At 38.1% G+C, this 20,050-nt stretch overlaps 1 protein-coding gene across 1 annotated transcript; it reads left to right on the plus strand.

Moving 5' to 3' along the window:
• The first annotated feature begins 77 nt into the window (after nt 1-77).
• On the plus strand, nt 78-5,055 carry LOC127126458 (exocyst complex component EXO70B1). The gene has a single exon (XM_051055391.1). It carries the CDS (start codon nt 2,524-2,526, stop codon nt 4,681-4,683), a length of 2,160 nt encoding a protein of 719 aa, XP_050911348.1. The 5' UTR covers nt 78-2,523; the 3' UTR covers nt 4,684-5,055.
• The last annotated feature ends 14,995 nt before the right edge of the window (nt 5,056-20,050 follow it).

Consider the following 20,050-nt stretch of genomic DNA (forward strand, 5'->3'; position numbering starts at 1 on the left):
GAGAAGCATGTGATAACTTTGGGCCACACTTGTTTGTTTTAATCCAGACTATTTTATCATGGCATATTTAAATTTAGTTTAAATTCAATTTTGCTACTTAATTGTACTTCTTGAGTTAGCCAAAGACTCTACTTGAGTTTATTTAGATATACATAAGAGTTGAGTGAAAGTTTTTCATATTTCTTTGTGATTTATCATTGAACTTTTGTTCAGTTTCATCCTGTTTGCTATATTGACACTTCCCCACACATCACCCTCTCACGGTCACACTGATGTCTCTCATCCAACCATCCATTTTCCCCAATTGAACCCACTCCTTCTTTTAAACCCTAAATTCAATAATACACAGAAGTTATCATTTTACCATTTTTAGGTGAGTTCCTTTCTCCTCAATCCATTTGCACGTTTGTTTTTCTGATTTCAATGTGTATTTTTAATTGTTCAAATGTTTTAAACATGTCTTTAGGTCTGAATTGATTTATACCTTGAAATCTTTAAGTTATTATGGTTGGTTTTGGCGTTTATGATGTTATTAACATGAAAGAATCTTGAGTGAAGTTACTGCTACTTATATTATATGAATGATTGCTTGTCAAAATTGTAAGTGAATTCATGATTTGTTTGAGTTTGGATTATGTGAATTAATGAAAATTGCTGAATTTACAAGTTGTTGCTGCTTTTATATTCAATTGGGGGCTGATTTGATTCTCTATGCTTTGTTTAAACTCATTATGACAATGTTTAGTAGATATAGCTTTATGATGTGAACTTATCTTAGTCGAATGGAACCATATATATACTTTTGTTGACTAATTACAATCATAGGCTCCCTTAGCAATGAGGAACTCATCCTTCTGAAAAGTAGGAATTAGTAAGGAGATAACAAGTGAGACGTCTGCAATGAAGCAATAACACGATACAGATATCAGATATAATCCATATCTGATACGGAGTTACATTCGTTTAAAAAATTTAGAGTACGATACGTTTAAGATACATATATAAAAAATTAAAATTAAACATTAGTTCAATAATTCTCTAACAAAACCAATTGAGCTTGCAAATTTTGATAGTAATTAGTAAAGGAATCATGAGAAAAAGAAAAGATAGTTAAAGTTGAAAGAAAAGTAATTAAAGGAAAAATTTGATTCTTATAACTGAGAAATAAAAGTGATGAGGTGATTAAAGTTGAGAAAAGAAGAATTAAGGATGAGGAAGATTGATTCGTGTTCTAGAAATATGAATAGTCATGAGATTAACTAGTCATATCTGCAGCGTATCAGACATGTCTGGCTAGTATATCGCGACGTGTCTCCACCGCCGTATCGCGCTGTGTTAAATTTTTATATTTTAAATAAAAATTTTGAATATTCTTTCGATACGTATCAGCAGCGTATCGGAGCATATCAGCATATCAGTTTGTATCGGATACGATACGACATAGATTTTAGAATGCCCGTGCTTCATTGGACTCCTCTTACGGCATGACATCTGACCCACCTTACCCATCAACTAAGTTCTCTCATGTGACTCTAGTATGAGAGGCTTAGTATGTTGTCCCCCGAGGTTCATTGAGTTTATCTCACCTGTTATCCTTATTGATTTTAGATAGAAAATACATATTAGAAACCGATAAGTATGTTCGGGAGATGCTTGATATTTGTACAATTATGTCGAGAATATATCGGTTCTCACAGCCCGGTCAAAGTCATAGTTTTAACAATGTATATATGCGTTTAGTTGGTTTAAATATCTATTTATCTTGAACTGGTAACTAGATAGACCAACTTTGTTGGTTTAAATATCTATTTATCTTGAAATGGTAACTAGATACACCAACTTTGAAACTCTTGATACTCTTGATAGAGCTTTACAGTATATTGTGATCCCAATCGATTCTAAGAAGTAGACTATGCAGCTTAGTGTAGAGAATATCCGGTTCACACTAAAATATACACCTACGAAATTAAATTCTCTAAAAACAATAATAAGGTAATGTTTAGTATTTATATTCATCAAAATCATATCAAATACTATTTTTACTATAAGAATATTATGAGCATACTTATGCAAGATTAAATGTTAGTGTCTCTAAATAAGATGCAACACACAGACAAAGAAAGAAAACAAAAAATAAAGTTTTAGAAAAATAAAGTCAATGGTCAACTAGTCTCATAATAGGTCTATGTCCATTACTAAATATGTAAATGACATGTTTTCATGCATACTTTTTTGTTGAAGCTTTCTATCCATTCATTTCTTTCTCTCTTTTCTTCATCAAACAAAGACTAGATCAATGCTAACCTCTAAGAATATTTCTAAAAAAGTGCAATAAATAAATAAATGGATAATAACCATAGAAACAAAAATAGAACAGAGTGAAAAACAAATAGAAAAAATTAAAAAAGAAAAAACAAAGCGGATAATTCTCCAATGTTGTCTCATCTTTAAACATTGTGAAACACATTGTGTGCCTTTTTGTTTTCTCTGAGTTGGGAAACCATAACACAAACAACCACAACAATGGAGAAGAATCTTGACGAACATTCCAACAGTTTCCCTCAAGAAGATAAGGAAAACAATACCAATGCCGCCGCCGATGACACGCCTCGTTCTCCGTTGCTGGAGACTGAGGACAACGTCGTCGGCGGGGACGGAGAAACTGAAAAGGATGGTGATGTAGATAATGTCGAGGGAGAGGCGGAAGAGGAAAAGGAGGAGGAGAATGAGGAAGGTGTAACCGTCGAGGATACACCTGAAACTCCTCCAAACTTGGAGAAACTTTCAGAAGACATTGATAAATTCCTTGCTGCTACACATGATAACAATGACAATGACGAAGAGATGATTCCTGAATTCATTGACAAGTTTTTAGATCTGGTGGAAGAGAAAATGATGAGGTACGACTCTAATCAAACAAAATGGGGTGAGGATGTGGAGGAAGATTCATTGTTGTTGGAAGGCGTGAACCGTGTTTCAAAGCTGGTGAAGTTGTTAACCACAATTATCACAGAGTTTCAATCTAGAGAAGAAGAGAAAAAAGGAGGTGAAGAAGAAGATGAAAAAAAAGAAGGAGATGAAGAACAAGAAGAAAAGGAAGAGAAAAAAGCGAAAAAGGATCGATCAATATTGTTGAACCGGGTTGGCGTGATTCAACAACGAGCGATGTCGTATTTGGAGGAAGAGTTCCGTTTGTTAATGGAAGAATCTAGAATCCAAAACAAATCAGATTCAACACATGACTCTAAAGGGAAACACGCTGCAGCACCAGAGTCACCAGAATCAACGGAAACGGTTATGGATTTCCCGGGTTTTAAGGAGGAGGCCATTACAGTTTTGAACAAAATAGCGCGGGAGATGTTATTTGCAGGTTATGATTCAGAATGCTGCCACGTGTACACCGTTTCGAGAAAGCATGGTTTCGGAGACGGTTTACACAAGCTAGGGTACGAAAGGATCAGCATGGAAGAGGTTCAGAGAATGCAATGGGAATCATTGGAGAGAGAGATTCCAACGTGGATCAACACGTTCAAAGAATGTGCCACCGTGTGGTTTCCCGGAGAACGAAAACTCGCTGCATCGATCTTCGCCGAGCATCCGTCGGTGGCTGACACACTCTACACCAACCTCACGCGCGTCGTGGCGTTTCAGCTTCTCAACTTTGCTGAAAGCGTCGCGATGACAAAACGTGCGGCAGAGAAGCTCTTCAAGTTTCTTGACATGTACGAAACCTTGAGAGACACGATTCCAAATCTCGACAAACTCTACCCTGAGGAAATCGTCGATGAAACCAAAGCTGAAGTGACATCTGCAAAGAACCGCCTTGGCGAGGCTGCTGTGTTGATATTCTGCGAACTTGAAAACTCAATCAAATCGGATACTGGAAAAACTCCGGTCGCAGGCGGCGCTGTTCACCCACTAACTCGCTACATAGTAAACTACCTGAGACTTGCGTGCGAGTATAAAGACACATTGGAAGAAGTTTTCAAAGAACATTCAAAGATCGAGCGTTCTGATTCAACAAGTAGGCCTAATTACGACAATCAAAGCCACAACGACAATCAGAAGCCGAACGAGAAAGAAAACGTGTCCCCGTTTGCAGCACAGTTGACACGTTTAATGGAATTACTCGACACGAATCTCGAAGGAAAAGCAAAACTCTACAAAGAAGTTCCATTAAGTTGCATCTTCATGATGAACAATGGAAGGTACATTGTTCAAAAAATCAAAGGATCACCTGAAATCTACGAAGTAATGGGCGAAACATGGTGCCGTAAAAGATCCACAGAACTGAGAACTTATCACAAAAACTATCAAATAGAAACATGGAGCAAGATATTGAGTTGTTTAAGTCCAAAAGGTTTGAATGATAACGGAAAAGTTCATAAGCCAGTGCTGAAAGAAAGGTTCAAGAGTTTCAATGCATTGTTCGAGGAGATACATAAAACACAAAGCACTTGGGTTGTGAGCGATGAACAACTTCAATCTGAGCTACGAGTTTCAATATCAGCACTTGTGATTCCGGCTTATAGATCATTTCTGGGTAGGTTTTCGCAGTATTTGGATCCGGGGAGACAAACCGAGAAATATATTAAGTTTCAAGCTGAGGATATAGAGACTTATATTGATGAGTTGTTTGATGGGAATCCTCATCATCAAGCTATGGTCAGGAAGAAAGCTTGAGATTAATTAATTTTAAAAACTTTGATTTGATATTAAATTTTAAATTAACACCAGGAACTATACTGATATATCAAACAAGGGAGTGCATGCATGTGTATGTGTATGTATGTGCTTTGAAATTTGTATTTGTATGTATGACATTTAGGTTAATTTCTTTTGGTGATTGTGGTTTTTTGTTATTATTAATTGTAATTGTAATTGTTGTAAAAGAATTTGGGTGGGGGAATTTTGATCATTTGGATATTATAATTGATTGATTTCTGATGATGGCCTTTTCTTTGTATAAGAGATTAGGTTGATTAGCTTTTAGGGCAAGTTCCTCTCTTGTATTCAATCACTTCTTCACAATTATTATAAACTTTTTTCTTTCAATTCTCTATTCAGTTCTTTTTTTAATGTAAGTTTTCTTGTGCTTTATTCACTTATTTGCATTTACATGTTTTTATTTCATCATTGTTGTTTATGGAGCTTGATTTTTTTTTTCAATTGCAAAATATAACTTTATTAATCATTAAACCCAAAGCATAATGTCCAACCCTTTATTAATCATTGCTGGGATTTCGTATATTTAACCTTATTAAAATGACCTACAAATTTTTGTTATAAATATTACTTTTATTAATTGATTAAAATATTATCTAATATCCAAACAAAATAATCTAAACAGCTATAAAACAAGAACATCAAAGAAAATAATTTTAGATAGATTTTATGTGATATGGTTAAGCATGTATATTTATTTGGCCAATGAAATTATAAGCAATAAGACAAAAATGTGTATTACATTTATTTATTGTGTGTTTATTACTCTTATTTATTGTGTGTTGATTAAGATAAATTATTTATTTTTAATGAGGTGATATTGTTGATTTGAATAAAAATTTAAAAAAAAAATTATTAATTAATATTTTAGTAATATTATAAATAATTATATTTAAATAAATTGAAATTAAATTTAAATAATTAATAATTGAGATTAATTACTATACACTGTCAGTGTAAAACGTTTTACACCGTCGGTTCATCACCATCACCCGTTTGTATTATTTTATAGATTTTTAAAATAAAAGTCAAACTTCATTTAATATTCAATGTCTATAATTAACTGATGGTGTAAAATCCTTTTACACCGACAGAGTATTTCAATTAATCTTTTAATAATTATATTTTTTACAGAATAAATTTGAGTTTAATATTTTTTGAAAGAATAAATTAATTATTAATTAATAATTTTAATTTATATCTTTAAGAAATTAATTAATATAATGTTTAAATGAATTATTTTGGACTTTGTGGCCTAAGTGCTTAGAGTATCCAGACCCATGTTCCTTCACAGTTTCAAGTATAACACCTTCAGTCCCATAAATTGTACTCAGTTTCTCCTTGTGTGCTTTCTGATTCTCAATAGTTGTAATTCGAAATATGTTGCTAAATCCTTCAGAGCTTGTGGTAGTTATAGTCAGTACTTGCACATCAAAAAATGCATGATACTTGAAAAATGAGTGGGTTGCAACAAAGAACTACGAGATCGCATGACAGTTGCCACCTAATATACGAGCCAAGTTACACTCAGTTAAAGAACTGGAATGCATCAAACATGTAACAACTCATACAACTTATATACATGAAGAACAAACTGTTATGTACCAACAACAAAAAAATTAGAATAACTACCATAACTAAACAACCATTTCAATAATTGCTCTACATGAATCCAATGTTTATAAATAATCAAGAACAAGAGTTATTTGCGTAGCACATTTAAAGAAATACGTTAAGAGACGAAATTGATTGATGAAGAGTGAGTTTTGTTGGAAATGAGAGTTTGAAATCAAGTTTGTGAAAGTGTTCGCTGTGAATTTTGGCGAACAACCTCTGGTTTACCAAAACTTGTAGAATTGGGTTACTTGCAGGATCAACCACACAAATCCTAGGACATGTGCAAATCTAGATGGTCTTTGAAGATGTTTAGAACGACTTTTGTATCTTTCATTTTGGTTCTCTAAATGTTTTATGTCGAAGAAATGTTGATTAAAGCGTTTAAAGAGATGTAAATTTGACGAAATAAGGTAAAATGGCCGAAAATAAACTGACGAAATGTAAAGTGTCGAAAATAAAGCGTAGAAAGGTAACAAACAGGAAAACGTAAAGGGAAAATATAAATAACTTTGTTTTCTATGAAATATAACTTTGAAAGAAATTGGTGTTTGTTTACACATACATGTTCCAAATATGACTCTTTTCTCTCACACGGGTACTTTGAGTGTTTTTAGGAATTCTGTACAAGTAATTTTCACACCCTTTTTCCGATAACAACTACCCTATTTATATACAAATAACATAACTGTTACTAACGACCAAATCCTAAAACTGTGACACATGACTTTCTTCCTTTCGCCAGATGCTTCCACGCGTCTTCTGCCAAACGTCACAACTCTTTTGAATTTGAATTTGTACTTTAAGTCGAAATGACGTCTTCCTTCAGGCTTTTTGTCGAATTGTCGATATACTACAATGTTCTCCATGTCTGTCAAAGGTGTCTAGCTGTAGATATCTTGTCGAAATGTCGAAACCTCCATTTTGTCGAAGTGTCGAACCATACTTATTAGCCAAACGTTTATCCCATGTTGTTATTTGTCGGAAGAAACATTTTGTACACCAAATCCCATGGCGTCGAAAACGCATGTATACAAATTGCCCCCCAGCAAAGACGTTTCGACTGTGTTTTCTGGAGAAACAGTCATTTGTTGTCAACCAATGTTTTGATGCCATGTCATTTAATCTTTATTAAATCTAAGTCTGATAATCTCAATTTCCAATGCAGATCCATCATTACACTTTCTTCACAATGTCACGTCTAGCCCACGTTCACAGCCTACTACCATCATTCCCTCACATCATGGTCTCTTTTCAACTTCCACCTCTTTATCATTTCCATCATAAATGGCCACGTGTCCCACTAACATCATTACCATCCTAAAACGTTTCAACATCTTCTTCCTATAAATACCCATAAACCTTTTCTTTAAACCTTTTTCCGCTTCAAATTTCCTTTCTTCATACCCATTTCTCAAGCTTTTCACATTTTTCTGAGAAATCTTCCTAAGTTTTTCCTAGCAATGGCGCCTCAAAAACCTTCAAGCAGCAAACATTCCAAGAAGAAACAAGACTCAGCTTTCTCTCCTGTGCATGATTTAAAAGGACCAATGACCATTGGAAATCAACAGTATGTTCCAGAACCTCCCAATGAGAAAGAGAAAGAATGCATCTATAAATCCCAGGTATTAATCCCCGTTCTTATTTCTGGAAACTGTCATGCTATGTTAGGTCCCCTTCCAAATTTAGAGATTAAACCAGATCGCTTAAAGGAATTTTTTCCATCTTACTTTCACACAAAACCCATAGGCGCTGGAAGAAAACCTCAGCCTAAAGAGAAAGTTGTAGAACAAAAAGACTCATCGAGTTCGACGGATATTGGAGAGTTGGACTTAGCCTATTTGAACTATCCCAGGATATTTAGAACTTGCCCATGGTCGAAAGACCCTTCTGACTACGTATCTTGGTTAGATAAAATCGAAAAAGTTAAAGGGGCTTTTTGGAAAGAGGTAGGCATTTTCGACCTTATCCAGTTGTCGAGAGTAGGACCCAATATTTGTCCAAATATGCTTTTAACTTCTCTCTACTTCTGGGATAGTACTTACAACACCTTTCACCTCCCTTGTGGGATGGTTACGCCTACCCTTTTCGACGCAGCAGCCATTGTTGGTCTTCATCCCAATGGTATAGATTTTGACCCTACTGTCTTAAATGAAGATACCATTGCTTTCGAGACTAGCCTTGCCCCCTACTCCTTATTCATGTCCTATTATCACGACAAGAGTACCACTGAAGTTTTAGATATCGAACACATAGCCTTTCTAACACTGTGGCTATCCAAATATGTGTTTTGTTCTCGCTCTCTCCAGGTTGCTAAGAGATTCATTACCATAGCCAATCAGCTTCATGCAGGCACAAAACTATGCTTGAGCGAAATGATTCTGGCGAACCTTTATGAATCTCTGAGTGAGAGCGTACATCTTTTAAAAAACACCAAAACCCAAGGTAAAATCAACTTATCAGGACCTTTCTGGCTCTTGCAATTATGGCTCAATGCCACATTTGAAGCCAATCTTCCTGTAGCACCAGAAATAGATGAAGAAGAAGTAAAAAATAGGACTGTCAAATGGCCAAGGTTGGTGCTAATAACGCCAACTGACGAAGGAATCAGCCTTCGACAAGCTTTCAAAAACTATGTCATGATGTTTGCTAAGAGTTATCAATTTACTTCGACCATGGCACCTTTTGCTGATAGAAAAATTGGACCTAAGTGGTTTACCCAACAACTGCCTTTGGAGATGCAAAAGGATGAAAATATATTCCTGAATGTTTGGGAATCATTCTTAACCCCTAGGCTCCTTTTTTCTTACCGTAACACCACTAAAAACCAAATTGCTTTGATAGTTTATCAACCCAACCTTGTTTCTAGACAGTTTGGCCTAATCCAGATAAAACCTCGACCTATATTTCCCAAGAAAGGATCCATCATCTTTTATAACTCCCTTCATACTGAAGATTAAGGCAAAGAGTTGTCGAAGAAACTAGCTGATGAGTCTCTCGACATTCGACCAGTTATATTTCGACCATCATTCTTATGCACTCCTGAGTTTGACGAATGGTGGAAAGATTACTACTCCAACAGATTTTTCGACGCAACTGCCTTTACTACACATTTGACAAATGCTTTCGCTTTTGTGCAGGATCGGACCAAAAAAGGTATTCAAAGACACATTAGGGAAATACAGAAATTTCAAAAGTATTTTGAAACTGCGTATAAACCTGATGATCTTAGTCGAACCATACACGAAGCAGCAGCAGAATTGAAACGCAAACTGACGGAGAAGTTTGAAAAACTGTCATTGCCTTCAAACCTTCGACCAGAGGCGCGTTATGACCTGGCTTTCAGCTGTCATCCACCAAAATTCCCTCCTTTGCCAACCGCTGAATTTGGGGTGGCATTTAGCCCTCCATTTCCAGATTGGTTTGTTTGTGGGGACTTTATGAAAATTCTCCGTCAACAGTACAAAAAACCTGCTGAGCGTGTGGTTCCGACTAAGTATCATCTGGGCGAATACTCAGGACACCTTCATATTGGAATAGAACACGTTCGCGTGGAGGATCCCATTCTTGAAGGTGTTCACAGAAAAACACGATTTTTTTTCTTTTGTTATTCTAACTATATTATCATGTATCTCTTACACTTATTTTTTAATCTCCTTTCTTTCCTTAGCCGTGAAGATCCCTGCTAAGAAAGCTGCTGTCGAAGCGTCGCCCAGTACTGCTAAGAAGCCTTCGACAAAGGTACAAAACTTTTTCTCTTCTTATTATTCCTCTTCCCTTTTTCAAAACTAACTGGCTTTGGCCTGCATGACTAGGTAAGTCGAAAATCCCCAACAATCCAAAAGAAAAAGAGTGAAGAGGAGAAAGGCGAGGATAAAGTCCCTAATGAAGAGTCTGGTGACGAATCTCCAGAGTTAATCCCTCCCCCTCAGAAGAAGAAGAAACTCACGAAGGTCTCTTCCCAAAGATCCATCGTTAACCCAATTAGGAAGGATTCTGCCAGTACTCCTCCTGCTAAGCTTCAGTCGAAAGACACGGGGAATGGGAAATCCGGCTTTAATACTGAAATTCCTGAGGTAATTTTTTATTTCGACAGCATATGTTCACCTTTCCTACATCTTTTCTTCTAAATCTTAGAATTTATTTTTAGGAACAAGTGGCTGTCGAAAGAACGCCTGAGAAAATTCTGGAGGAAACAGCCCCAGAGGAAGATATCCCCACAAGTGACCATGACATGCAAACCGTAGTAGAATTCGACACTACAGTGGGTGAAGCTTCTGAAGATGAAAATCCTCCTCATCCAGGATTGAATGTTGCACCTCAGGGTGATGACATTGACATGGAGGTTGTGGTCGAAGATGATCCTGAAGATGGAGCTGCCAGAGATGGGGACAACCCATCGAAACAAACAGAGGCTGAGCATACTTCGACGCGAAACACTCCACCTGCTCCTGACCGGACCCAAGGGAGTGGCAAATCAAATGGTTCGACCAGCTTCTCTCGCGAGGAGCTTGAAAATCTCAAAGTGCAAAGACCTTTGGAGTATCTGAAAGCCATGCTTAGCACCCGTTTTAATTTCCAGGATTCTTCGCAGAGTAGTTCGACCACTTCTGGGGCAACTTCTGAAGCACCATCACTTGGCAACATCTTGACCAAAATTAAAACGAAAATCCTTGATGTCGATTTGTTTAAAGTCTTGGAAGAGAATTCCCTTGCTCATATTGATCTTAAGAAAATTTTGAAGCAAGTGAATGTCCTGGAAGCTTCTGCTGATATTGGAAGTTTTGTGATGGAGCTGATGACTCTCATTGACTTGGCCACTGCAGATCTCCATCGTCAAAGAGATCTCACCAATCAGATCTCCTCCAAGTCTAAAACTCAAACTGCTGAATGGGATGCTGTTTCGACTTCGACTGACAAGGTTTCAAAATTGCAAAAGCTTTCTGAAACTTATGTCAAAGAAGTTGCTGCTTGTGATGACAATATCCAAAAATGGAAAAAACAGATAGCAGCACTTCAAGAAAAGATCTCTCAAGAGGAGAAACGTAAGGCATCCATACAGCAACCCAAGCAGAGCGAGATTGACGAAGAATTGAGGGTGGGTATTCGACATGCAGAAAAAGCCCAGCAACTTAGTCAGGAGATTGAGACTCTCTACTCACAAGAGTCTTTGTGATCATCGACTCCAGTTTCAGAGGCAGAAATTCGCCACCTTGAAGGATACTTTTGCCAATTTTAATTTGTAGTCGAATTTATTTAGCAACTCTCAGCCCTTTGAGGCTTTCTTTGTAATAACTTTTGAATGCCATTTTTATTTGGCCCATCTTATCACAATTATGGTTGCACTTATTCTATTACTACTTTTACTTCCTGCAATATAGGCTTATACTTTTTCAAATACTTGCCATTTATTCTTAGGATTCTCTTATCCTTCTCTATTTCTTCTATTTCGTACGCGCCGTTTGAAAATGTTTTCAAAACCTGGAAAGGTCCTTCCCATTTAGGAGACCACTTTCCCATTAATTTATCCTTTCGATCCATAGGAAGGATTACTTTCCACACAAGGTCACATATTAAGAAGGTCTTGAATCTTACTTTCTTATTGTAAAATCTTTCGACTCTCTCCTTTTGTCTTCTTATTAGGTCTAGCGCGCGCAGCCTTTCCTCGTCTAAATCAACTAGTTCGTCCATCATCATACTCCAATATGTATCTGGTGGGATTTCATGATGCCTTTGCACTCTAACCGACTGCAGATATATTTCGACTGGCAAGACTGCATCATGTCCGTAAGTCAACTTGAATGGAGTCGAATTCGTTGCCTCTTTGGGGGACGTTCGATAAGCCCACAAGGCTTGATCCAAAGTCTTATACCAATTTCTAGGTTTTTTCCCCACATGCTTCTTAATCAAGTTTATCACTACCTTGTTGGCTGCTTCAACTTGCCCATTGGCTTGAGCGTAGTAAGGTGTCGAAGTAAGGAGCTTAAAACCTATTTCTTGTGCAAATTTCTGCATGTTTTTACCAGTGAACACAGATCCTTGATCTGTTGTTATTGTCTCAGGTATCCCAAATCTGTAAATTATGTATTTTTGGATAAAGTCTATGACTGCTTCTTGATCCACATTCGCCAATGGTATAGCTTCAGTCCATTTTGTGAAATAGTCTATCCCGACCAAAATGTACCTTTGTCCTTTTGAGGAGGCTGGTCGAATTTCCCCAATTAAGTCCAACGCCCATCCTCTGAATGGCCAAGGTTTTATAATTGAGTGCAACTCACTTGCAGGGACATGGGGTATGCCTGTATGTACTTGACATTCCTGACAACCTTTTGCGAATTCGACACAGTCTTTCAGCATTGTTGGCCAATACATTCCTTGTCGAAATAATAGCCACTTCATTTTGTGACCTGCTTGGTGTGCGCCACACGCTCCACTGTGTACATTCGACAAGGCTATGTAGGCTTCGTCTTCACTCAGGCATTTCAACAAGACTCCTTCTGCAGTCTTTTTGAACAATTCATTTCCCAAAAGTACATAACTCAAAGCTCTGTATTTTATCCTTCTTTCTGCTTTCTGATTTGGGTCTTGTAGATACTTCTTGATAGGCTTTCTCCAGTCTGTAATTCCTGAATCATCTATGTTGAGTATCTCAAAGTTTTCTTCGTCACCGTATCCTAATCTTATTGACTCCAGATCTGATGGGGACAACTTGGTGGATACGACTCTTCCTCTGACTTCAATGGCTTCTTCTAACTTTTCCTTCGACACTTTGTATCCGGATGCTAGTTGAGCAAGATCGTTCGCTTCTTGATTCTCCAACCTGGGAATGTGCCTGAAGACGACATTGTCGAACTCCTTGAGAAGTCTATTGGCTATTACAAAGTACATGATTAAACTTTCTTTCACGCACTTATACTCTTTCGTCAACTGCTTTATCACCAGTTCGGAATCACCCATTATTTTGACTCTCGTTGCCCCCAATTTCAACAAGATTTCAAGTCCAGCGATCAAAGCTTCATATTCTGCTTCATTGTTTGAACACAGACTTTCAACTTTGTACTTGAATTTTGTTGGAATTCTGTTAGGAGAAATAATCAACATCCCCACTCCCGTTCCTTTTTTATGACTGGAACCGTCGAAATACAATTTCCAAGGTTCTAATTCGACGTACTCCACATCTTCGTTTATAGAATGGTCGGCTATGAAATCAGCGACCACTTGTCCTTTCACCGCTTTTAAAGGCAGATATTTCAAGGAGTATTCTGTTAACGCTAAAGCCCACTTTCCAATTCGACTATGTAAAATAGATTTAGATAACATATACTTTATTACATCGAAATGGGAAGAAATATATACATCGACAGGTTTTATATAATGCTTCAATTTCATACAAGAGAAATATACACATAGGCATAGCTTTTCTATAATGCTATATCTAGTTTCGGCATCATTTAGGACTCTATTGAGATAATAAATGGCTCTTTCGACGCCATTCTCGTCTTCTTGACACAACATACTTCCTAATGTTTTGTCTGACGCCGAAATGTACAATCTCATACTTCTTTTCCTGCAAGGAGACATCAGGATTGGGGGACTAGCCAGGTACTCCTTGATTTTGTCGAAAGCCGCTTGCTGTTCTTGCCCCCATGCGAAGTCTTCCTTCTTTAGTCGAAGTAGAGGAGAGAAAGCTTGTGTCTTCCCACTGAGGTTGGAGATGAATCTTCTGAGAAAGTTGATTTTCCCTAGCAGAGATTGCAACCCCTTTTTGGTTGATGGCGCTTTTGCTTCCATTATGGCCTTGGCTTTATTTTCGTTTATTTCGATCCCCTTCTTGTGGACCACAAAACCTAAGAAATCACCTGCCCGCACACCAAAAGCACATTTAAGTGGGTTCATTTTCAAACCAAACTTCCTCATCCTTTCAAAGGATTGTCGAAGATGATCTACATGACTTTTCCCTGAAACAGACTTAATCACAATGTCGTCAATATACACTTGCATGAAAGTTTCGATAAAGTCATGAAAGATGGAATTCATGGCACGTTGGTAAGTCGCTCCAGCGTTCTTTAAACCAAAAGGCATTACTACCCATTCGTACGTTCCTATTGCTCCAGGACAACGAAAAGCCGTTTTAGGAACATCTTCTTCAGCGATAAAAATTTGGTTATAGCCAGAGTATCTGTCTAACATACTTAAGTACTCATGGCCGGCTGCAGAATCTATGAGCATTTCTGCCACTGGCATAGGATATTCATCCTTTGGGGTAGCCGAGTTTAAGTCTCGAAAATCAATGCATACCCTAAGTTTGCCATTTTTCTTAATTACTGGAACAATATTTGCAATCCATTCGACATACCTGGTTGTGCGGATGAACTTGCATTTTAGAAGTCTTTCGACCTCTTCTTTTATTTTCGACAGGATTTCTGGTGCGAAGCGTCTCGGAGTCTGCTTTACTGGCTTCTTTCCTTCCATTATCGGCAACTGCATTTCGACCAAACTTCTGTCAAGACCAGGCATCTCGTCATAATCCCATGCAAAACAGTCTTTGAACTCTTTCAGCAACTGGACTATCTCGACCTTGAACTGGGGGTCCATTTTTGCACTTATGTAGGTTGGTCTATTCTCTGCCCCCACTCCTAAGTTTATTTCTTCTAATGGGTCCTGCGCCACCATCTTCTCGTTAGTTGACACTGGATCTTTTTCGAACCCTAGAGGTTCGTCGTCATAAATGGCGTCAAGCTTTTGGTGTTGCCATCCGCCCATTTGGTTGTTATCGTGATCTTTCGCAACGTCTTCTTGGGGACATTGTTTGTTGGAGTTTTCTTGGTTGGCTTTGACAGCCATATATTTTACTTCAGCCTCGAGGGCCTCTTTGAGTTTGTTTTCGGCTATGTAAGCCGTAATCTTTTCGATCGCTGATTGTTCACTCGTCATCGTCAAATTCGCTTCCCCATCCCGTCGGCGCTATATGAGTGGTTCCCCATATGTAAGTTTCGCCAATTACTTCTTTATCCCACTGGAAACCATGTGTAGGATGCAGGTACATAGAGCAATAGGCATTGTCTGTCGTCTTCAAGTCGAATTCTGTTGGGCTGCAAGGAGGTATGTGAGCCAGGTTCTTGTCGAAGCTTTGGCTGTTGACACTGTTTACCTCTGTCATGAAGTAGCTTTGGTCAGCCTCGATGTTTTCGACGATCCCATCTGGCCTCCATATGGCTATTCGCTGATGCATTGAAGAGGGTACAGCTCCTACGCCGTGAATCCACTCCCTACCAAGCAGTAAGTTGTAGTTGGCCTTTGAAGCGATGACTATGAACATTGTAGGCCTTGTTATGGTACCCACAGTTAAGTTCACTTGGATGACTCCCATAGTTGTTCCTATCTTCCCTTCATAATTCGACAGCACCATGTTGTGAGGTTTCGCGTCTGAATCGTCTTTTCCAATCTTCTTCAGCATGTAATGGGGCATTAAATTCACTGTCGCTCCCCCATCCACCAGTATCTTATTCACACCGACATTTTCCACTTTCCCTTTTATAAACAAAGGTTTCAAATGCGCTTTCATGGAATCGTCTGGTCTTTCGATGAAAGCGTTCTGCTCTTCGACGCACCCGTTATTCATCACGTAGTAACAGACGGGCTTGTGTGCCATTGTTTCCTCTTCCATCTCGTCTTCTTCATCTTCGACCTCCATGACTCTATCATAGTCTCTAGGGAGAACAGAGACCACGTTGCAGATCACGTTGAAGGATGATTCTGAGTCAGAGTTGAAACTGTCAGTTACTTCGTCATCTTCCTGCATCTTCGCCTTCGCCGTCACTGGTTCGACAGCTCTGCTAGGATTGATCTGGAGGGGAGTCTCTCCTCTGCTCCTTGTCTGACGGTTGTTACTAGATTCTGCTTCGTCTGGTCCATTCATGTTCTTTTTTGCCACCTCTATTTCTGCCCTCTTCTGCCTCTGGAACCTCCTCCATTGGGATCTGGACATGGGGTTTTTGCCTTCGTAATTCTCTGAAGGGTATGGTCTTGGCTTGTGTTTTTCCATTTCCTTCTTGCCCTCCATCGACGCGCCTCTCTGAACCTCAAACTTTCCCCATTTCTTCTGCCCCTGGGCGTCTCTAATGGGTTGAACCCATTTGTCGTCCGTTGCTTTGTCAGATGGTTTATAGGTGTTCTGGCGTCTCTCTCCGTGCCTCCACTGGTGGTGATCATGTGAGAAAATTCTTTACTTTGAATTAATTTTGAATGATAGCAAATTATGTGATCATCATACAAATGTCAGCTGTGCATTACATTACATGATACATTTGTGTTTTTATTGTGGTTTTATCCCATTCTATTGTTGCATAACTGTACATAAAGACCTACATTGACACAACTCTTAAAATAACACATAAAATCCATTTTGTGTCAGTATGCATCAACACATAAGCCCATGCATCGATACATACAGCATGTGGTATATCATAAAACTCTTTTTGTTCAGTATGCATCGATGCATACGAGTCATGCATCAACACATGAAAGGCAAAAGGCTCTATGGATCGATCCATACGATCCCTGCATCGATACATGACCAATTGAAACAGCCTGTGTATCAATGCATACGCATTAGGCATCGATACATGTTAGTGGAAAGGTCATATACATCAATACATACAAATTATGCATCGATACATGATTAATCCATTTCACCAAAAACTCACTTATCTTACAGTATGCATCGATGCATACTCTCATGTATCAATGCATAAAGCTGTTTTGTGCTCTAACAGTTTCTGTTTTTGCTGCATATATAAGACATGTTATGGCAACAGTGGAAAATACGAATTCTTTGAGGGAAAAACAATTGAACACAAGATCAAAAAGCAGTGTTGTAGCAATTGTTGGGGAGCACATAGAAACCTGAAAGAGACTTCATCTTCTTCATCTTCTCAATCACTTTTCTTCAAGAACATCAATACATAACCATTCTTGTTCTCTGAATTAAAGATTTATCGAGATAACGTTCAGTGGTACGATCAAGGATCTAGCTGTGGTTTTCAGTGGAACGATCGAGGATCTAGCTGAGTTGAAGATTGAAGGGGGTTTCGAGGAAAAACCTACTGGTTTATCCTTCAAGAACTGGAGTGTTCTTGAAGGTTTGTGAGTCACGTTTGCAGAACAGATTCAGCCGCAGCGTTGCGTTTGGAGATCGGGGGATTTCGCAAGCAGGTCGTGGAACCGGTGAATTGTTTGCAATTTCGTGCAGGAAATTCTTGATCGTGCTCAGATCAAGTGAAGGTTCATACAAGAAGAAGTTCTTGGAATTTAGAATTCTGTCTTTGTATCACAACCTTGTATCAACGAATTCGGCAATAATTGATAATCAAAGTTCTCAATTTCGTTTGAAATTGAGAGGGAGACGTACCCACACGCGAGGACGACGTGGGGAACTTCCTTACCAAATCTCTGCGTATCGTATTCTTACCTTACTCCTCTTTACGTTTAAAACAGTTTTCGCAATTTCAGTTAGTGTGTTGTGATTGTTCCTTTTGCAAGACAGCAGTGGCAAGAAAACCTTTTTAATTAAACTCTACTGCTGTTCACCATTGATCACACACACACCAACTGTTTGACAAAATTGTTAGCTGGGTTTTATTCATTGGAAATAGACTTTAATGATAAGTGCATTCAATTAGCTAAAATTCTGGTGTTGATAGTTTCTGTCATTCTTATTCAAATCCAGCATTAAACTCGTGTGTCCGGTTTTCTAGTAGCGGTTCAGAATAGACGGAAGTCGATTCGGGACTGATATTTTCCGCCAACTTTAAAAACTCTGATAAAACTTTAAATCCGTTAAATTTTAAAGAGGTGATCTATTCACCCCCCCTCTCGATCACTAGCCACACCGTCTAACAAGTGGTATCAGAGCGCTGGTTCGCTGGTGCTCTGTGGCTGCCTGTAACAGTATGGATTCTGAACCAAAGGGGGCATATAATAGAGCGCCTATTTTCAACGGTGAAAATTACGGCTACTGGAAAGACTGCATGCGAGTTCATATAAATTCTGTGGATAGGTTAGTATGGGCTGCCATTGAAAATGGTCCGTTTCAAATAACTATGACAAATGCGGCTGGCGCCATAGTACCTAAACCAGAAGATGATTGGAATGAGAAAGATGAGAAAAAGTGGTCGTGTGATTGGAAAGCTCGAAACATGCTAATTTCAGCACTTGGTGTTGATGAGTATTATCGAGTATCCCATTGCACGACAGCTAAAGAAATGTGGGATGCTTTAGAAGTTGCCCATGAGGGTACTACTGAAGTAAAACAGTCCCGCATTAACACACTCAATCAAGAGTTTGAGCTCTTTCGCATGAAACAAGGAGAATCTATCTCCGACATGCAAAAAAGATTCACTCATCTAACTAACCGATTGAATGCGCTTGGAAAACCTATTTCCAATGAAATTGCTACTAATAAAATTCTCAGGTGTCTTAGCAGGGAGTGGCAACCTAAAGTAACAGCAATTAAGGAAGCCAACGATCTAACAAGACTTACGATTACAACTCTGTTTGGAAAGCTGGAAGAACATCAGCAAGCATTGGAAAGTCTTGAAAAATATGAGAACAAAAGTAAGAAGGAAAAGGAGAAGAAAAGAGACAAAGAGGGAGAGAAGAAGCCAATAGCTCTTGTGGCCTCTAGCTCTAAGTCCTCACGAAAAGAGCAAAGCGACAATGATTCAAGTAGTGGCAAAGACTCGGATGATGAGGAAATGGGACTGTTTGTAAGGAGATATAATAGATTCATTCGAAAGAATGGAGTCAAGCATTCCGACAAAAATCTCATGAAGTTTCGAAGACAATCTATAAATTCGAAACAAGAAGAGAACAAGAAGAGTAGAGGAAGAGGATCCTGTTTTAATTGTGGTAAATCTGGACATTATAAAACGGACTGCCCTATGAAGTATAAGGATCAAAGAAAAGATTCACCAAAAGGGTACAGCAAACAAAGAAGAGCGTACATTGCATGGGAAAGTGATAGTGATTCATCAAGCACACAAAGCTCAAGTGATGGTGATGAAGCCGCAAATCTGTGTCTTATGGCTCACTCAAAAAATATGTCCTACCACAAGAAGAAAAACAATGACAAAAAGGTAAAACAAGCCTATTACAATAATTTCTCTTCCATGTCATTTTCGGAACTAAAAATAGCTTTTGAAAAACTGCATAACGAAGTTGTAGATGCTTTTAAAAGACTATCTTCCGACAAACATATTTTTTTATTTTTGGAAGGTAAAGTAAACAAAGCTGAAATTGATTTAGAAGCATTGAAAGCTAGTATTGCAGAAAATTCAAAAAATATTGATATTGATGGATGTAGTAGAGTTAGGTATTGTGACGCTTGTTATATTTGGCAAAAAGAGGTAAACACTCTTAAGGTCAAATTAAAGAAGGCGCTACAACCTAAAGTTACTTATGCCGTTGACTCTAGATTGTTTAAGAAGTCATTAAATCCTCCATATGCAAAATACTCTTTTATTCTAAAGGATTCAATGAACAAGAAACAACAAACACATCATCATGGTTTATGTCATTATTGTTGTCATGCTGGCCATACCATTGAGAAATGCAAGTTTAGGAGATTTCTTGTCCCTAAAGGTATTTATCAATGGAAGCCAAAAGGCAACCATGTTAGCACTTACCCACTTGGACCCAATGAAAATTGGGT

The sequence above is a fragment of the Lathyrus oleraceus genome, chromosome 1 (assembly GCF_024323335.1).
Source record: "Lathyrus oleraceus cultivar Zhongwan6 chromosome 1, CAAS_Psat_ZW6_1.0, whole genome shotgun sequence".
Lineage (NCBI taxonomy): Eukaryota > Viridiplantae > Streptophyta > Magnoliopsida > Fabales > Fabaceae > Lathyrus > Lathyrus oleraceus.